The sequence below is a fragment of the Tympanuchus pallidicinctus genome, unplaced genomic scaffold (assembly GCF_026119805.1).
Source record: "Tympanuchus pallidicinctus isolate F22 unplaced genomic scaffold, pur_lepc_1.0 scaffold25, whole genome shotgun sequence".
Taxonomy (NCBI): Eukaryota; Metazoa; Chordata; class Aves; order Galliformes; family Phasianidae; genus Tympanuchus; species Tympanuchus pallidicinctus.
Genome location: NW_026294742.1, coordinates 8,930,536 through 8,947,663, shown reverse-complemented (window position 1 = coordinate 8,947,663; position 17,128 = coordinate 8,930,536). Strand labels below are relative to the sequence as shown.

Genomic DNA, 17,128 nt, shown 5'->3' with positions numbered 1-17,128 from the left:
CACTATTCTACATCTCAGGTAAATGGATTTGATTTGGGGCTATGGGTGAAGCGGTGACACCCACTGCAGGAATAAAGGCATGGGAACACTCACCCGCTGCTCTGCGTACCTTGTGCAAGCAGGAGCCGATCAGGTGCAGATCAAGAGAAAACCTAGAGGTGTGTTAATGCTTAAACACAGGCTAGACTAAGGTAAGCAGTGAGAAGAGGCTGCAGGTCTGAGGAGCAGCCCCCTCCCATTCCTGTCTCACTGGCCTAGCTTTAGCAGGCATTCTCTTCTGAACACTGCTATGCCACACAAGAGAACATGAACAGAATGAAAATAGGACTAGAGGAAGTGCAGTCCCCTTCTTAAAACAAGACTGACTCAGCATGAACATGCTTCAACATGGAGACAGCCGATGGCTGCTTCCGCAGGAGCTGTAACGGTACCAGAAGCCTCGAGCTACAATCACTATGGCAAGAAATACTTGTTTGACCGAGTTGGCTACCTAAGCATTCTGACCTCAGGCACTGACAAACCTCTCCAAAGATCACCAAGAGCGCTGCGGTATTCACTTGCTTCAATTCGTATTCAGAACATACAAAGTTGACAAACTTAAAGCTTTATTGTGGGTTGCAGTAATATAAACAAGTACTGACGTTTAGTCAATGTCCATCTCAGGAAGCTTCTTCTCTGCAGCTGTCGGGGCGGGCGCAGCGCTGGGCTCCGCACTCTGGGCCCCACTGCTGCCATCTCCCTGCCCTTCTACTGGTCCGTTCGGTTCGGCTGGTTTCTGCTCCTCCTTTGGGAGTTCAACTTTGGGTTTGGGTTTTGTAACTATAGGGTTGCAAATACTTGTCAACTCCTGTAAAACAGGAATTAAGAACTGTTAGAGGTGTCTCTCACCAATTGTTTCGTTACCCGCCTGCTCAGTGAACCTTTGGCACCGACTGGATATCCAGAGCAGAGGCAGGTGTTCCCTTACACACCTAACAAGTCAGCACCCAAACACCATCTTTTTCTACAGCTGATCTCACCTCAGTCCTCATCCAAGCATACAACTTCATCAAGAAGCATAAGACTCATGGAAATGATTGCCTAGAAAGACTTACTTTAGTTTTAGCTTGTATGTCTTTAGCTTTTATAACTGGGTCCAAAGTAAGACTTCTCTTGTTCTGAAGATTGAGTTTGTTATTCATCCATTCCATTGCTTCATTTGCACTTTTCTCCACTTTCGCCACATCTGCTTCATCCAGATGGTCATACTGCTCATCCTGAAACACACCATGGTAGCTGTGCACGTGACTGAACATCCAAACTGCACGCACTCTCAACACTTCATTGCCCAGAACTCATCACAAAACACCAAACAGACCATTTAGCTAGAAGGCTGTTCTGATTAGCAATTAACCCAACCACCCTCAGCTCTGCACAGACAAAACTCAAGTTGCACTGCTGCTGGTATTTCCTCCCTCATAAGAAAAATCAAGATTGACTTCCTAATGAAGACACATTTTTCAAGCCAAAACCCACTTCTGAGAACATGGTCGGCAGAAGCTAACCAGGACATTGCATGAACTTTCTGCACAGCTTACTTAAGATTCAAAACAGGCCTCACATCACTTCTGGGCACCCGCCAGAAATTAAGTGTGGAAATACCTTTGCTTTGAAGGCATGAACAGTTTTCATGTACTGTTGGATTTGCTTCCCTAAATCCTCAAATGCTTTTGGCCTTTCCTCTGATTCTTGAAATCTCGCCTGAATAGGTTGACCCAAGGCCTGAAAAAGTAAAACACGCCATGATCACCCCGTGTCGCCTCTCAGCAGGGCACAGCAGCATTTCCAAACTCCTTGCAATGTTTCCCTTCACTTAGAGGAAGGGCAGATTCTCCTTTGTGTTGTCACAGACCAGTTGCAAGTCTGCTTACATCCTTAGTAAATAAATCAGTTTGTTGTAAGCATTAATCTCCAGATTAGTGGTCCTGAGCTAGCCAGCTCCTCACTTGAAGTTCTCTGGACTCACTGAGTTCTGACTGAAATGCAAAAACCACTCACCTTTAGCTCTGTTAATTTATCAATGTAAATTTGCTTGGGCTGATCTTCACCATCTTCATAAAGCCAATTTTCTGTATCTTCCAGCTTCAGCGTGAAGCTATTTCGATCCTGAAGCAATCCACACAAAACAGTTAAGTGAAATGATCCCACTGGATGACATTAAAGTGGTGTTTGGAATCTTTAAAGGGTTTCATTTTTAGAATGTGAAGAACTTTTAAAAATTTTTAATCTTAAACCATTCCTAAAAATCAACGAAGAGCTGAAGTAGGTCAGGTTGCCTTCAAATGATTGTCAAGTGCTCCTTGTTTCAGTCTAAAAGCAGGAGATCAGGCAATAACTTCCACAGCTGCAAATGTTTTGGGAAAGAACAATATGCCCTGCGTGCCACCTGCCTGCACTCGGCCCACACTTGGGTCACTGTCATAAACAAAAAGGCTGGAGATGTTTCAAGTTTAAATTCAAGTCTGAAAGCTTACAAGTGCAGTCTAAGTAAGCACACTAATATGATACAGTCAAAGGTTATTAAAAATAACTGTTAATTGCAATAAAACAGAGGACAAAGCCAGAAATACTTACGTCTTCACTAACAAATTTCTCATAAATACTGCAGAGTTTGTCTCTCATATCATACACATATTCTTCTACTGCATTCTTAGCATCGTTCCTCTCCTTCTCTAGCTTATCCTGCATTATCATTTTACCCTGAGAACAAATTGACACATTAGTTAGCTAAAAAGCTCATTATCTACAAGACCTCAAAATACTTCTTAACGAGATCAGTTTGGTTACAGATTTTGAAACAATGTGCAGAACTCTACCACAAAGCAGATGACAAAAAGGAACCACAATTTGCTGCTGGAGGCACATCCAGTACAGACCAGCCTGCCCCAGCTGAGCAGTCAGCCCCCAGGGGCAGCAGCCTCACAGCCTGCAGCTGAGTCACTCCAAGCTCCCCTACAGATCGAGAGTCTCCATTAGGAGCATCACATCCTGGCTCCAAGGGCCACTGCTGTTCACCACAAAAAGCTATGATCATCTTTCCCTGCCCATCATTAGCATTTAACCACACCTAATGAACAGCAAGATTCCCTGTGAGTTACAGACCTCTTCAGCTCCGACAAGTAGAGCTTACCTCATTCTCAATGAACAAGTTGAGCATATCCTTCCCTATCTGCCACACCAACTGGTTCTCAATGGGAAGGTCCACTGTAGTAGTCTTTACTTTAGCCTTCTTGGCTTGAGGTGGCTGATCCACTTTCTTGTCCTTAGAGTCACCTTGAGAAGTCTATATTGAAGGAATAAATCCAAAGTAAGAAAAACACTGGTTCAAATTAGGCACTGAAGGCTGGTAACAGAAAAAGGCTTGAGCACACGCACTTCTGACACTGACACACATCTGTAACTCTCACACTGCTGCCACAGGAGTCAAGCAGTGCAGCTGCTCACTTCTACCAGCCACTGGTGACATTCACAGCAATTATGTGCCCCCAAATGTTTCCAGATCCCCCCTCTAGTTTCTACATTACTGAAATCTCAATGCCTTCTCCCATGGAGAGCTCTCACGTCATCAGAACCAGCTCATCCGACAGCAGGCCTTCAATAATCAGAGCTACGTTGTGTTTAAAACATTACTCACAGTACAGACCACAAATACTCCACATACAGCTTCCACAGCTATGACAAAGCTAACGGGTGACTGCTCAGACATTACCATCCTTTTGAATCTTCCCAAAGAATCCTGTAAGAAAACCAATTTTCACTTTACCTCCATTTCTTCAGACTCTGCCTTATTTTCAGCTTGGACCTGCTGCTGTTCTTCAGTCTTTTGCTGCTCCTCCTGGTCTACTTGCATCTTCTGAAATCAATAGAAAGATTCGGTTCAGAATATTAAGGAATGCTTCAATTCTTGCCTTGCTCACTCTACGTGCCTCCAGTGTTCTTTGGGTGAAAGAAGGTAGAGCCTCAAGGGATCATTGCATACTTTTAGCCTTTGCTTTGCCAATTAACAGCTCACTCCTAGAACGATCAAGTCTTTCACCGATAGCCCAGTTCTGCTTTCAAGGCATCTGTCACAGCCACGACATACCTAAATTAGTACTTAATTGCTAAACACATCTAAATCCTTTCAGAAATCCCAGAACCTTTCCAGAATTTGGCCAAAAGATTCATGAAAGGGCCTCAAAGAGCAGCCAACACAGAGTCCATTACCTCTTCCTCTTTTGCATGCTGATCCGTTTCCATGGGCTCCTCGCTGTCATCAGACTTATGAACCTCCACCAACGATGCGCTTGAAACACTGAAGATGCCGTGGATATTTACTCTAACTTTGACCTTCACTTTCGAACTGGATCCGTCTGTTTGAGGAGTGACCTTCTGAACCAAGAAGTGAGCTGAACAATTCCAGAAACAAAACCCATCACTGAATGTGAAGTAAATCCTGACTACTGCAGGCAACAGATCACTGGAATGCACTCAAATCCTACTCAGGCTAAGCAGGTTGAGTCAACAATGCTTCAGTGCGTGCTATGAGGAATCACGCACGGTATGTCACGAAAATGGAATTATTTGCATCAGGGTTTGCAGCATTCTGAGCATTCCCTTTACAGACTTCACCACCAGTACTTTCTACATTCTGAGTATCTGTCCAGAAAATTCATGTTACCCCACTCATTTGTAAAAATGCAGATCTGGGACTTTAGAAGTCTGTCCCTAAGCAATTTGCAGTAAGCTGCAGGGTCCAGACTAATGTAATCAGAAACAGGCTTAGAAAGCTGTACAAGGGAAATCAGCATTTCAAACCACAGAAAGGCTTTACGTACCAATAGCAGGATCTGGGTAAGGCAGCTCCTTGGGAGAACTGTAGTATGCCTCCAGAGTGAACGGCTCCTTTCTGTAGAACGTGAGGACCTTAGAAAACGGAGCAGCGTGGTTCTTGGGGAAGACCTCGCAGTCACTGAAAAGAAAACAGCACTTACATTACATAGCATGCAACACGACCCTGCTGATGTTAATAAACATCTCCAGGTATTCTTCATATATTAAAGGAAAACCTCGTTTTCAGAAGCCAACCTGTTTATTTGAAGAGCAACAGCAGTGCAGGCAGTATTAAGCTCGGCCTTTTTTCCTCTCAAGTTTCAAATTATCAAACTTGCTGGGAGCTGTCAGATGGGAGCTGTCCCAAAAATGCTGTGTTCTCTAATCGTCATCACAGAGTTTTAAACTGTAGGTAATCGTGCAGAAAAAAGGAACTCTCACCTTAACCCTTCTTCTGCTGGCGAATTCCACCGCAAAGAAATAGGATACGGGATCAGGTCTGTGATAGAGAACTCTCTCACTTTGAACGCCGGTGATAAAATAGCACACTGAAAGAGCAGAGGAGTTCCATTACAAAAATCCAGGCTTCAGAGGAACAGAAATTTAATTCAGCAAGTAGCTATTTCAGCTACTCATACGTAGGATTACTAATACTGATGGACTGCAGAACTGCACAGTAAGCACCAGAAGTGCATGTGTGCACTTCCTTTTGGGAAGCTGTCACAGCTGTTCACTCTGAAAATGGAAATACACAGGTTTTGCCTTAGAACAAATCACATTTAGTTTGTTATGCTTTGGCTACTCAGTTGTTTTTAGTGCCAGGGTAAGAAAATCAGACACTACAGTTTTAGTGTGACATTACCAGTTGTTTCCTTATAGTTTTGTTTTGTTTCAAAGCACACTGTAACCCCATCCCTTTTAAACAGATTCCATTCCAACAGCTGGCTTGCACCACTGACAAACAGATTAGCATCTATTAAGCATGTGAAGAGGAAAATAAGGTGACAGGAGCAAAACTAAGGTGCAGAAGGTAGCACTAGCAACTACAGAGTATCTGCTACTGCTTCAGCCCACTGGGCAATTGCAATTCCAGCTCAGGACAGGTTTTGTTTATCAGCAGTGCTGTAAAGCAGCTTTTGTTTAACTCAGGCCCCCCAAAGGAGCCCAGAGAAGTGAAGTGCTCATATGACAGTCATCACAGTACCAGCTTCCAACTACAGCAGAAGCAAAGCACACGTTCCACTTCCATCTGTACTGACCCACTGACCTGGCTCAGTGCAAAGGATCACTTAAAGCCACCATTCTCATTCTGCCAGCCACCTTCCTGATGCTTCTTTTACTCCATTCCCATACACACGAAGCATTTTTTATGCTACCTATGGACTTCAGCTCAAGTACTTGTGATTTCAATACAAGTATTCACAGCTAAAACATATAGCACTTTTTACCTGCAGTGCACAACCTCGTGCAACAGCCTCATCTGCATTCAGAGTCGTACTGACTTCTTTGCCAAAAAATTTACTGATCTTCTCTTTAACAGCAGGGATTCTTGTTGTGCCACCAACTATTTCTACTGCATAAATATCCTCCTTCTTTAACTCTAGAAAGGAGTCAGGCATTAGTTTTTATTGATTCCACTGTTGCATTTTAAGCGAGTACACTAACATTGTGAATTGAGTTATGCTAAACCAACTATTAATTTAAAGCAGTAAGATTTTAGATCTCAGCTTGTGTGAAAGAACATTGGAAAGCTTAAAACCGCTCAGCCAAAACACATTAATTGTATTAATCAGTCTGCCCACGTTCTGTCAGCAGCCAAAGAAGTCTGCACTTGAACACCATCTCTCTGCACACAAATGCACACACACTTACTGGCTTGCTCCAGCACACTACGAAGGGGGGCTTCTACTCTTGCAAGAAGTCCATCACACATCTCTAGAAATTTACTTCTGTTGAAAGACATCATAAATAAGATGTTACCATAAACAAGCTACAGTTGACACAACAGGCTGCCCAAACAGAAAGCATTCAGTTTTCAAACACTGCATGCAGCACGTGCTTCTCAGTCACCGTTCTGCACTCGAGTAAATTGCACTGGGATCGTGGCCCAGGGATGCCTGTGAACTTCACGCCCTTCCTCCTCTATCTCAAGGCCACTGACCAGCCTCTGAACACCACTCTGAGCAGCACACCAGCATACACTCTCTCCAGCCCTGGTACTCTGTAAAGCATCTCCTTCCCAGAAGCAGCAAAGGAGCACTCTGCACAACTTACCTTTGTAAGAGCACATACGTTACCTGTTCATTGTTCCAGAAACATCTATGTCATTCATGAAACATTCTATGTTCATTGGGAGATCGGAGGCATTGGCACTCATCAGTTTTTTCAGTTTTTCACATTCCTGATACAGCCTCAGCAATGCACGGATCTTTGACTTTATGTCTAGTTTGTATTTCTTTCCAAACTCTTCACAGAAGTATTCCACCAACATTTCATCAAATTTCCTGCCTCCGAGCGTTGTGTCGAATGCTGTGGCAAGAACCTTTAAAAAACAAAGAACTCTTCAGTAACAGTTCAACCAAATCATTCCTTCAGCAAAGTCAGATGGCAGTTGGTTGATGCCAAACTACACCTCAAGTACACCTCTAACATGCTATACTTAATTGCTGACAGCAGTTGCAGAAGCAGCTGCACACACCCTAGAAGATGTGAACGTGTTTTTGTTGTTTTGGGTTTTTAAGCCTACAAAACCTGCACCACGGTTTATAAATGACTTTTGTAGCTGGCATTAAATATTTGTTCTAAATGCTACTGAAAAAGAACTGTCATTAAAAGGAGACTTATAGAAGCTCCACAAGTATTTCAACTCTGTGTAAATGGTATTCCCTCAAAAAACTGCAGAGCATGCATATGCTCCAAGAAAAACACACATCCTCTATGCTACACACCAAAAAGCTTTCTTACTAGTTCTGTAAGAAAGCAGCAACTTCTCCAGTTAAGAGGATTTGGGAAGGCCTCAGTGCAGCCTGGTCAGCACCCTGTACCATAAGCAGACCACAAGTTTCCAAACTCTGCTTAGCCACTGTCACTCTGAATGCATCCCAGCTGAGTATTTCATGCCTTAGGGTGGAACACACAAGGCTAAAAATAAAGCAACAAAGTGCAACTCTTGAAAAATCAGAGCTCATTTTTGATGAAGAAATCACCAACAGAAAACCCAGAGCCCACCCATGTCTGCTACTCTGTTCTTACAGCACTGAGTTTGAGACCTCTCATGATTAGGGCCAGTTACTGCACTGCTTTTAACTGCCTTGCTATCCATCACTGTTCATACTCAAGTGTCTTCAATACTACTATAGCTCCAAAGAACTTAATCTAGGTTAAGCTTCCTCATAAGAGAAAATAGAACTACAAGAAAAGTAATGTTTTTACAAGTCCTGCCTTCTCATTTTACATCACATCTCAAGTGTTTCTTCAGGTAATGGAAAACTACTGCAGCCACAGAAATACAGATTGTAAAAGCCTAATTGAGAAATACCAGCATTTGCTGCAAAACAGTAATGCTTTGGCAACTTGTCCTGAGGAGTACACTAACTTCTTAGCTTCATTTGCACCTTCACACTGTTAACAGCAATTACTCTTTCACATGAGCACCTCAGTGACCTGATGTTTGAACTCGCATCCTTGCAGGAATTTCTTTTCATGCTACACCTCATGACTGGGCTGCATTTTCGAAAGCAGCCTCTGCTCAAATCAATTTCTGAACAAACATAATCAAGCCCTTTTCCCCTTTGCCAAAGGTCACCAATTGACACAGGTTTGCTTCCTCTCTGTACCATTCAAAAGCTCTACATCCCCGCCCGACCTTAAACTCTACATTTTGAGCTCCAAGTACAACTTCAGAAGTATAAAAAGAAGATCCTGGGTAAAGATAGGCAAACTTGACTGCCACAGTTTCATACGTGCTGGTGAATACTGCTGCTGGTACTTAGAATAGGCACAGAACTGATTGCTTACTTTCAGTTTTCCTTTATTGAAGGCGCAAATAGAAACCTGATACGCAGAATGCCCCATATCCACAAAAACAACGTTCCGTGGCTTCTCTTCTAGGGCAGGCAGGTCTTGCTTATAGATTCCATATGCAAGGGCAACTGTACAGAAGTGAGAATCAGCATAATTAGGGCATTCAGTTTCTCAAATCCTCTCTCAAGCATTAACTGGTACAGCAGTAAACAGCATTAGCATTTCATCTTTTCCAAGCTACAGAAGTTTCTTGTTAAGTTAAATACCAATGCTAAAGCAACATGGAAGAACACCAAACAGTTATTAGCAACTCCCAGAAGAGATTACACGCATTACACAGGTATTTCAGAAACATCCTTATGCCACTAACATAATGAAAAATGGGCTTAAGAAACTGAACAGTCAGCTGTAACTCCAGCAGGTATGGACCACTGACAAATTACAAGTCCTAATAAAACAAAAACATCAAGTGATTCAAGAAGAAAGCAAGGCATTACCTGCTGTTGATTCGTTTATTAGTCTCAGACAGTTGAGACCAGCAATTTGTGTGGCATCCATCACAGATCTCCTCTCTGCATCTGTGTAGAAACAGGGAACCTGCAAGAAGATCAGATGGCCACCATTTGAAAGAATCACCCACAGCAAACCATTAGACAGAAGTGTAGAGACAACAGAGCACAGCTGTTCCCCTCCATGGGGATCCTTCCAGTTTGACATTCATTTCAGACACAACAGGGAGAAAGCACACAATGTTATGTGAGGGCAAAATGCTGGGAGCACTGTGCCCTCTCAAACTGCTCATTTCACTAGCAGAGAAACAGAGCCAGAAAGAGGTCTCAGCTGTTTATTTACCAGACAAAAAACCTCAAGATACTTTGTCATCAGTGAAGTCAGTCTAACTTCAAGACAGAACATTGAGTCTCAAGCAGAGAGCACACAGCTGACTACTCAGGTGCTACGGGCAACGCCACGCTGTGACCAGCACCCATTTCAGTTTATGACACCGTGTCCAAGGGAAGCTCCTCCCATACTTACAGAAACAACGCAATCAACTACAGGCTTCTTAAGCGCATTCTCAGCGGTCTCTTTTAATTTGGTAAGAAGCATTCCAGTCATCTGTTCAATAGTAAAGTTTCTTTCTTCTTCCATATACATAACCTTAAAAAACATGCACACTACGTTAAGAACCATGTACTGCAAGCACAGAGCACACGCAAGAAGCTGTCTTACTGGAAGTAAGCTCCAAAAGTAACACAGCTCTATGCCACCCTCCCGAGGGCCTAACTGACACACAGCAAGTCGTAACCCCTACACATGAATGCTGGAAAATGGATTTCAGAGCTCACACACATGAAGCTGCTCCGGACAGTTTTTTACATCTTGGGTGCTACACAATGCCCAGGACACCCTCCTTCCCACTGCTTTGGAAAGTTATATCAGTCACTGCTAAAATCTGTTATGTATCACTTAAAAACATGATTTGTTTCCACCATTTCACCTGACATGCTCATATTCTATGAGTGTAGGATGTCAGCATCGCAGCAGTTAAATGAGCACACCAGTCAAGGAAATGCCTTCCAAAAGTGACCGTGGAAAACACAGCACTGACAGAATAGTTTGCATGGGACTGGGTTTGCAAGGAGAATAATGTGGAACTGCAAAACCAGTTTCATGGAACACCTGCAAAGACCATCAGCACTATTAGCCTTCTATTTAACACCTGCTAGTCACAAGAGCACAGAAACCTCAGCAAGCAGATTCAAAATAACGAGATAAAAGGAAACCATTACTGCTTCCCTCCTCTGGCACCTTTTCAAGCACTCCAGACTTACCTTGATGCCAGTTGAGCCTGTTGGCAGCTGGACAAGTTCATAGGCAAGGCTTGTTTTTTCAGCTTGAACAAAGGGATCTGAGAATGCACGACCATGAAATCTTTTAAAACTTTGTACTGTATTCTTTGCATTTGAAATAACCTAGAGGAAAAGAAATCTTTAATACAACTTGTCAGGGGAACAACTGAATTCAAACAAAGACCATACAGAGATCTACTCTTGTGCTTTTCTTGCTGAGAATTAGTTCACCAGTACCTTAATGGTACCAGGGCAGATGTGAGAATGCAATTCCCCTCTGATCTCTCAGGCAACCTACACGAGTTGGAGATTCAATATAAAATGTACGCCTGAAAACTGAGCCACACAGTGAGCATCAAATTCTCATACTGTATGCACAGCATTCCAAAGTGTCCTCTTTCATTTACCTGTTTCCTACCACCCTCCTTTTAGACTGTGATGCAGCCAGTAAGTTAACAAGTACGACAAAAGCAGTGAGGTATACTTCACATCAGCCCCTCACATGCAAGTGACATTCAACAGATGAACATTATTACAAAACAGCTCAGGAACCTTGTTGTAAAGCTTTAAAAAGTCAGCAGGGCCCCCAGGCTGACACTGCCAATTTGACATAACTGACAAAAGGCAGGATGTCATTAAAAGATAGTGCAGAAGTAGAATTGAAGTCATTAGAGCCTGTTTCTGGCTAGTACAAGTATAATGCAACGGAAAGCACAGCCATGGCAGCAGAGCAGCAAGGACCCAGGCTGCAGCAAGTGAGTTGCTGAAATGCAACAGCCATGGGCACAGAGACAAAAGAAAGGAGCTGCTTACCTTTGGAAGACCTCAGGTATGCAGGGATCTCCAGCAAGATCCCCCTGCCTCCACTGCCAACCCTTAAATGAGGGCAGGGAAGGGGTGGATCCTGCTCCAGCCCTTCCATCTCTCAGTGCATTGCACGCAGCTGAGCTCCTCCAGGTTGGCCCTGCCTCCCCACCAGGTGCTCCACCACTGCTTCAAGCCCTGACTTAACATTTCCACTACAACACGTTACCCTGTTTAACCCTTTCACTTAAGTTAGAGCAGGACACACCGAGGAAAAAACCACGGTCTCTGATCAAGCAGACAAGCACTGCACCGCTCTGTTTTCCTAATCACATTTCCTAAGTAACCTGGTTTTGATCTTCTGTAAGTTCAATTTCTGCAGGACATACCTCACCTCTACTGGATCTCTGCATCAATGAACCTCTTTAAGCTAAGCAGACACCCAATTCCAGAAAAACATCTGATTTAGTTTAGTACAGTTCTTCTGTTCTTGAATAACACAGTTGTGCCCAGTCACTTTTGTCCTAGATACTGAATCTTCACACATCTCTAGGTATTTTAGGCTAAGAAAAACCAAGTGTTTGAATAGTCACCTCCTGTAGGACTTCAAAAAGAATCACGTTTTACTGGGTTTCACAGCAACACAAGAGACAACACAGCAGGACCCAGGTCTCATGGAGCAGGATGAAAATCAGCTAAACCTCTTCTTGGTCTTCTCAGCTATTTGCCTACCTACACCAACAAACTCAGAAGAACGTGCAAGAAAGCCTACAGACATTTAGCTTGTAATTCAACCATGAGAAGCAGCTACACATATTCATACTCAGGTTTTCCCCTTTCTACCAAAGGAAATCACTTAATAGACTCGCATGGAATAGAATCTCATAATGAAAAGCTACCCAATGCACACAGCAAAACGGGCAAAGGAGGCAAAACACTACAGCTTCTCTTTAGCACCCACATTTGTAACTTTAAAAAAGTTTCAGATTTCCATGTAAAGAACTGCTTCAATTTTATTATGTACAACTTTGAGACTCCCATCCAAGAGGACAGTGCAGCATTACAGGCTGAACAACTGCATTAAGCTGTTTGTTACGGTGAGACCCTCAAGGAGCCAGTTCAGAGACATTCTAAGCTTCACTGACAAAAATACACTGTGCTAATCTGACAGCTGAGTGCTGAAATTGCTTTTACCCCAAACTGTACCTGGCTTTTAGCTGCAGCACCAATAGAGCGGTTCTTGGGTCCAAAGGCTATGCATGACCTAAAAGGAGAGGAAGGATCCTGTTAGTGGTTGGTAGGAATTCGGCATCAGCAGTCCCAGTGGTGGTGGCTCTTTGTTAGAGATGTTGATAATGTGGTTCTGTGGATAATTAACATCTGGCCCATTAGGAAGGTTGGCCACTCATTCTAATTCACACATGCAATCTAGTTCTGATCTCAAGAAAGATGCAGGCATTCTGGATTCACGCAAATACTGCTCACCGAACAGCACCAAAACCAACAGATATAAACCTGAAACAGCCTAAGTAATAACAAGTAACAATGGGTAGGCAGTTCATCTCCGTGGTTAGTAGTGCACCAAGGCCAGCCTAAGAAATGACAGCTGATAGTACAGAAAGCACCCAAACGCTCAGAAGCACACTGGTACCTCACTATTTAACAAATTACTCCTACGTATCTGTGCTAATTAAGATTTTCATTTTTAAATAAAACCCTTCAACAGCACAAGTTAAAACAACTGGAAAGACTGCTACTAATGGGCTTCACCTGCACTCCAGATATGAAAGCACAGATTATCAAAGGATAAAAAGCTGTCATTTACCCCAAACTCTACACAGGGCTCACAGATGGAAGAAAACAGATAAATGCTCCTGTTGGAGGAAATGCCTAGTGCTACTGAGCTGCCAACTTCCACCTCTATAGGTTATAGGATATAGTTAACTCTATAGGCTCTGAAGGTAAACTCTTTCCCACCTTGCTCTCTTGTCCCAGACCCTCATACTGAGGAAGTTACTGAGGAAAAGCCCTCATCAGTCAATTAGTCAAGCAGGTCGTTACTATTAACAAGACATTAACAACATAATTAAGCTGATCTCTATGTTTAGAGACTACCTTGGAGCAGGGTTATACCATAGGGCTGCCCCACTCAAACTAAACTTCAGCTCATACCAAGGTTCAGAACTGGTCCTCTGAACTGAAAGAGCCAAAAGCAGAATGGATGGCTGCACTGAGATAATTTCTTTTTTAAAGATCTCAATTTAGTAATAGTTCAGCAGCTGAAACTAGGCCCACCCCTTTAAGCATGCGTGGCAACCAAACTAACATTCCAGGAATAAATCTTCTGAAACAATTATTAAGGGATTAGTTAATGAAAAGTGAGTCACCCTGGTACCACGCAAACTTTAAGGCCTCTGCTGGGCTGCACAGCTCACAGCCAGAAGCCCCACAGCACACAGCAGGGAGCTGGTTATTCATTGACTTTGCTCTCCTGAAGGAAATTAAGGCATGAGCACGGATTTGTGTTTTTCTCCTACAAGAAAAAAATATCCTGCTACTAAATACACAGGTCATCAGGCCGCAATCACCACACACCACTAATTTATTTAGACCTCTTTAGATCTGCCAGAGTTAAACCTCAAGGCAGAAAGTTGGCTCAAGAAAAGGACAGAGCACAGTAACTACGTACTGAGACTTCTCCATCATAACATCAGGAACAAAAACTCCAGCACAAATATCCTTCTTATCCACGCCTGCCACCTGCTTGGCGCTGGACACTGGAGCAGGGCAGCCCCACATGGGGCACTGCGGGGCTGTGGCAGCCACAGCAGGGACTGCTGCCAGCCTCACTCCCCAGTCAGCCCAAAGGAACCACAGTGAGCTCATTAAACACAAATTATGCCAGTAATTACATGCATTTCACTGAAAGTTGAATAACTAACCATAGTGTTTTAAATAGAAACAACCACAGTGGAGGTCAGGTCTAACAGCGGCCCCGGCAGAGCTCTGCCCTGCCTTACACCCAAGGAGGTCCCTGCAGGCACAGCCCCAAACCCACCCCACCTCACCCACTTCCCTGGAAGACACCCACAGTCTAACAGCACACTTCCTCGCTGCTGAAACCCAGCACCAGCTTCCTCAGATCACTTACAACTATTTCATGTAATTCAAGCACCCTCATCCCCACGTGGAGCAGGAAACAGCCCTAATCCTCCCCCATCCCATTTATTTCCAGCTCACTCTCTACTCCAGTCCTCTTCAAGACCACCATTCAAATACAATCATTCTGCACCAACTCTGCATACACAGCTTCCAAATCACAGCATTCTGAAAGAAGATTCAGTGAAAATGTCATCTCTGCCATTGAACAACAAGCACAGCATGTTCACTGGGCTCTGCTTATTAATGCTCAGTTGCAATAAACTCTTCCTGCTAATCCCTCCCAAAGCTCATTGCGGAAAGCACAGAACATTGCCTAACCCTGACCAGGAATCAGTTCCTGAGGAAAGGTCCCAGCTGCTCACACAACAGCCCAGAACTCACTGAGGAGACACAGAGCTCCAACACTTTGAGCCAGGCCTTCATTTACAAGTCGGACATTTAAAGTCATTCAGAACATTTTAATACAAACACATGTGCTCACAGAACTGTATTCTGTATTCCCTCAGTATTGTGTACAGGCTTCCAGAACAGCACTTGAGGATTAAGGCCAGTTAAAAACTGCCACTTTCAATATGACAGTTTTTCCAGTTGCACACTTTTGACTTTCCATAACCATTTCCTGAAAGATACATCATTGGACAACACTTTCCATCACTCATCTCCCTTCGATGAGGGAAATCTGTGCTCTTATCTCAGATATACCAAAGCAGCACCTCAGCAGCCTGAAGACTTGACACACAGCTCCTGCTTTCAACAGCTTTATGTGGGACACTGCCTCAGTCCATCTGTACTTATGTACTGTATTGCTGAAGAAGCCTAAGAGAGCAGCCCTTCCTCTGGCACAGACAGAAGCATTATTCTCCTTTTATTCACCGCTTTCAGCAGAAAGAAGCAAACAGAGCTGAGGCATCTAATGAAGCACAAGGTCACCCTATGCTCATCTTCCTAAGGAGGTACGACGGTAAGAAAACCGAGACTAGACAATTTCCTCACCAAGACAGACATTTATTTCAGCATGCTCAAAACAAAGCTACGCTCCAGCACAGAGGGAGTCGCAAAAGCATTCCTAAGAGCTTCCCATCGGGCTCCCCGGCTCTCACACGGCCGGCCCCGCTCCACCGTCACAACTCCGCTCGTTGAACAGCCGTACTCTTCACCCTCCGCTGTGGTTCAAACACTCCACCTTCACAGTGGCTCAGGTTCTAGGCTCAGCACACACGGCAGGGAGGCCCAGAGCTCCGCCCGGCGCAGCACTCGGGCTGCAGGCGCTGCCCTCGGCGCTACGGACGTCAATATCGCAGCCCAACGCCTCCGGCAGCGGCGGCGAGCCGACGCCACGTTCCCGCCCGCTCCCTGAGGCCCGCGGCCCCGCGCCCCACTCACGGCGTGCTGCGGTCGCTGTACTCGTTGGCGATGGTCTCGATGCCGCCGGCGCGGGCCACGGCCACGTAGCAGCTCTGGAAGCCCAGGTCGATGCCCACCACCGACATGGTGCGGCCGGGCGAGGCGGTCGAGCCGGACGGACGGCTGAAGAGCGGCGCGGCGCGGCCCGGCCCGTTTAAATGCGCGGCGGCGGCGGCGGCGCTGTGGAAGAGGGGGGGGGGCGGGGCCCGGCACTTCTCGAAAGATCCCGTAGGGCCGCAGCGCCGCGCAGAGCGGGACGCGAGGGGACCGGGTGCTCTCGCGAGATCTCCGCCGGGCGCGCGGAGAGCGGCATCGCCGCGCAGCCGCAGAAGGGCCCTGGAGAGTAGAGGGGCGCCGCCTCGGGCGGCCGGAGCTCGTTGCGCCGGGCCTGGGACGAGCTGCTGCGAGAGCTTCCGTGCCCGCCAGAGCGTGGAGAGGACCTCGGGCTCCTGGTTGTGATATGAAAATCAAGAATCATCGGCACTTTAGTTCGCTCCCAGAATTTTTTCACCTGTCAGGGTCTCCCACGTCCCTTGGCGACCACAGGAACTGGCAGCGTGCTTTGTGCTCCTCCACAGAAATGGCTTTTCTCATGTAATTTCACGAAATGCAATAAAGCCAAAACTTGGAAGCACCGCAAATCCCTAGGGTTGATTCCTTTGGTTTTGAGGATTTATGAGGCTTCTGTGGCTTTCAGTGTGAGCACAGAAATTTTACTTAAACTTTCTTCCCACCAAGTTAAACTTGCGATTTATTATGATGACCTGACTATAATGGATCTTGAGGAGGAACAGAGTGCCAAGAGAAGGAAAATTTACAGAAATCATGGCTTTGTGTGACAGAAGGAGCTGAGCACCCAAACGGCTCCAAGTAGTTCGCAGAATCACAGAATGGCCTGGGTTGAAAAGGACCACAATGCTCACCCAATTCCAACCCCCTGCTGCGTGCAGGGTCACCAACCAGCAGATCAGGCTGCCCAGAGCCACATCCAGCCTGGCCTTGAATGCCTGCAGGGATGGGGCATCCACAGCCTA

At 45.0% G+C, this 17,128-nt stretch overlaps 1 protein-coding gene across 1 annotated transcript; it reads right to left on the bottom strand.

The window, feature by feature from the left end:
- Positions 1–588: 588 nt before the first annotated feature.
- On the bottom strand, positions 589–16,287 carry HSPA4 (heat shock protein family A (Hsp70) member 4). The gene is made up of 19 exons (XM_052689554.1): positions 16,074–16,287; positions 12,735–12,792; positions 10,707–10,847; positions 9,910–10,032; positions 9,372–9,471; positions 8,869–9,002; positions 7,149–7,393; positions 6,724–6,800; positions 6,300–6,451; positions 5,293–5,399; positions 4,857–4,990; positions 4,246–4,427; positions 3,803–3,892; positions 3,170–3,322; positions 2,614–2,739; positions 2,038–2,145; positions 1,642–1,761; positions 1,095–1,256; positions 589–847 (listed from the first exon to the last, which is right to left on the bottom strand). The coding sequence occupies exons 1-19, from the start codon at positions 16,178–16,180 to the stop codon at positions 644–646; spliced, it is 2,523 nt and encodes an 840-aa protein (XP_052545514.1). The 5' UTR covers positions 16,181–16,287; the 3' UTR covers positions 589–643.
- Positions 16,288–17,128: the final 841 nt, after the last annotated feature.

Bases quoted from the DNA above. Each gene is read 5' to 3' on its own strand.
- HSPA4 (XM_052689554.1), bottom strand. From the start codon at position 16,180: ATGTCGGTGGTGGGCATCGACCTGGGCTTCCAGAGCTGCTACGTGGCC. The intron at 10,033-10,706 runs GTAAGTCTGGAG...ATGTTTTTTAAG, and splicing joins CAGGCTCAACTGGCATCAAG to GTTATGTATATGGAAGAAGA. The intron at 1,762-2,037 runs GTGAGTGGTTTT...TTACTTTTTCAG, and splicing joins ATAAATTAACAGAGCTAAAG to GCCTTGGGTCAACCTATTCA.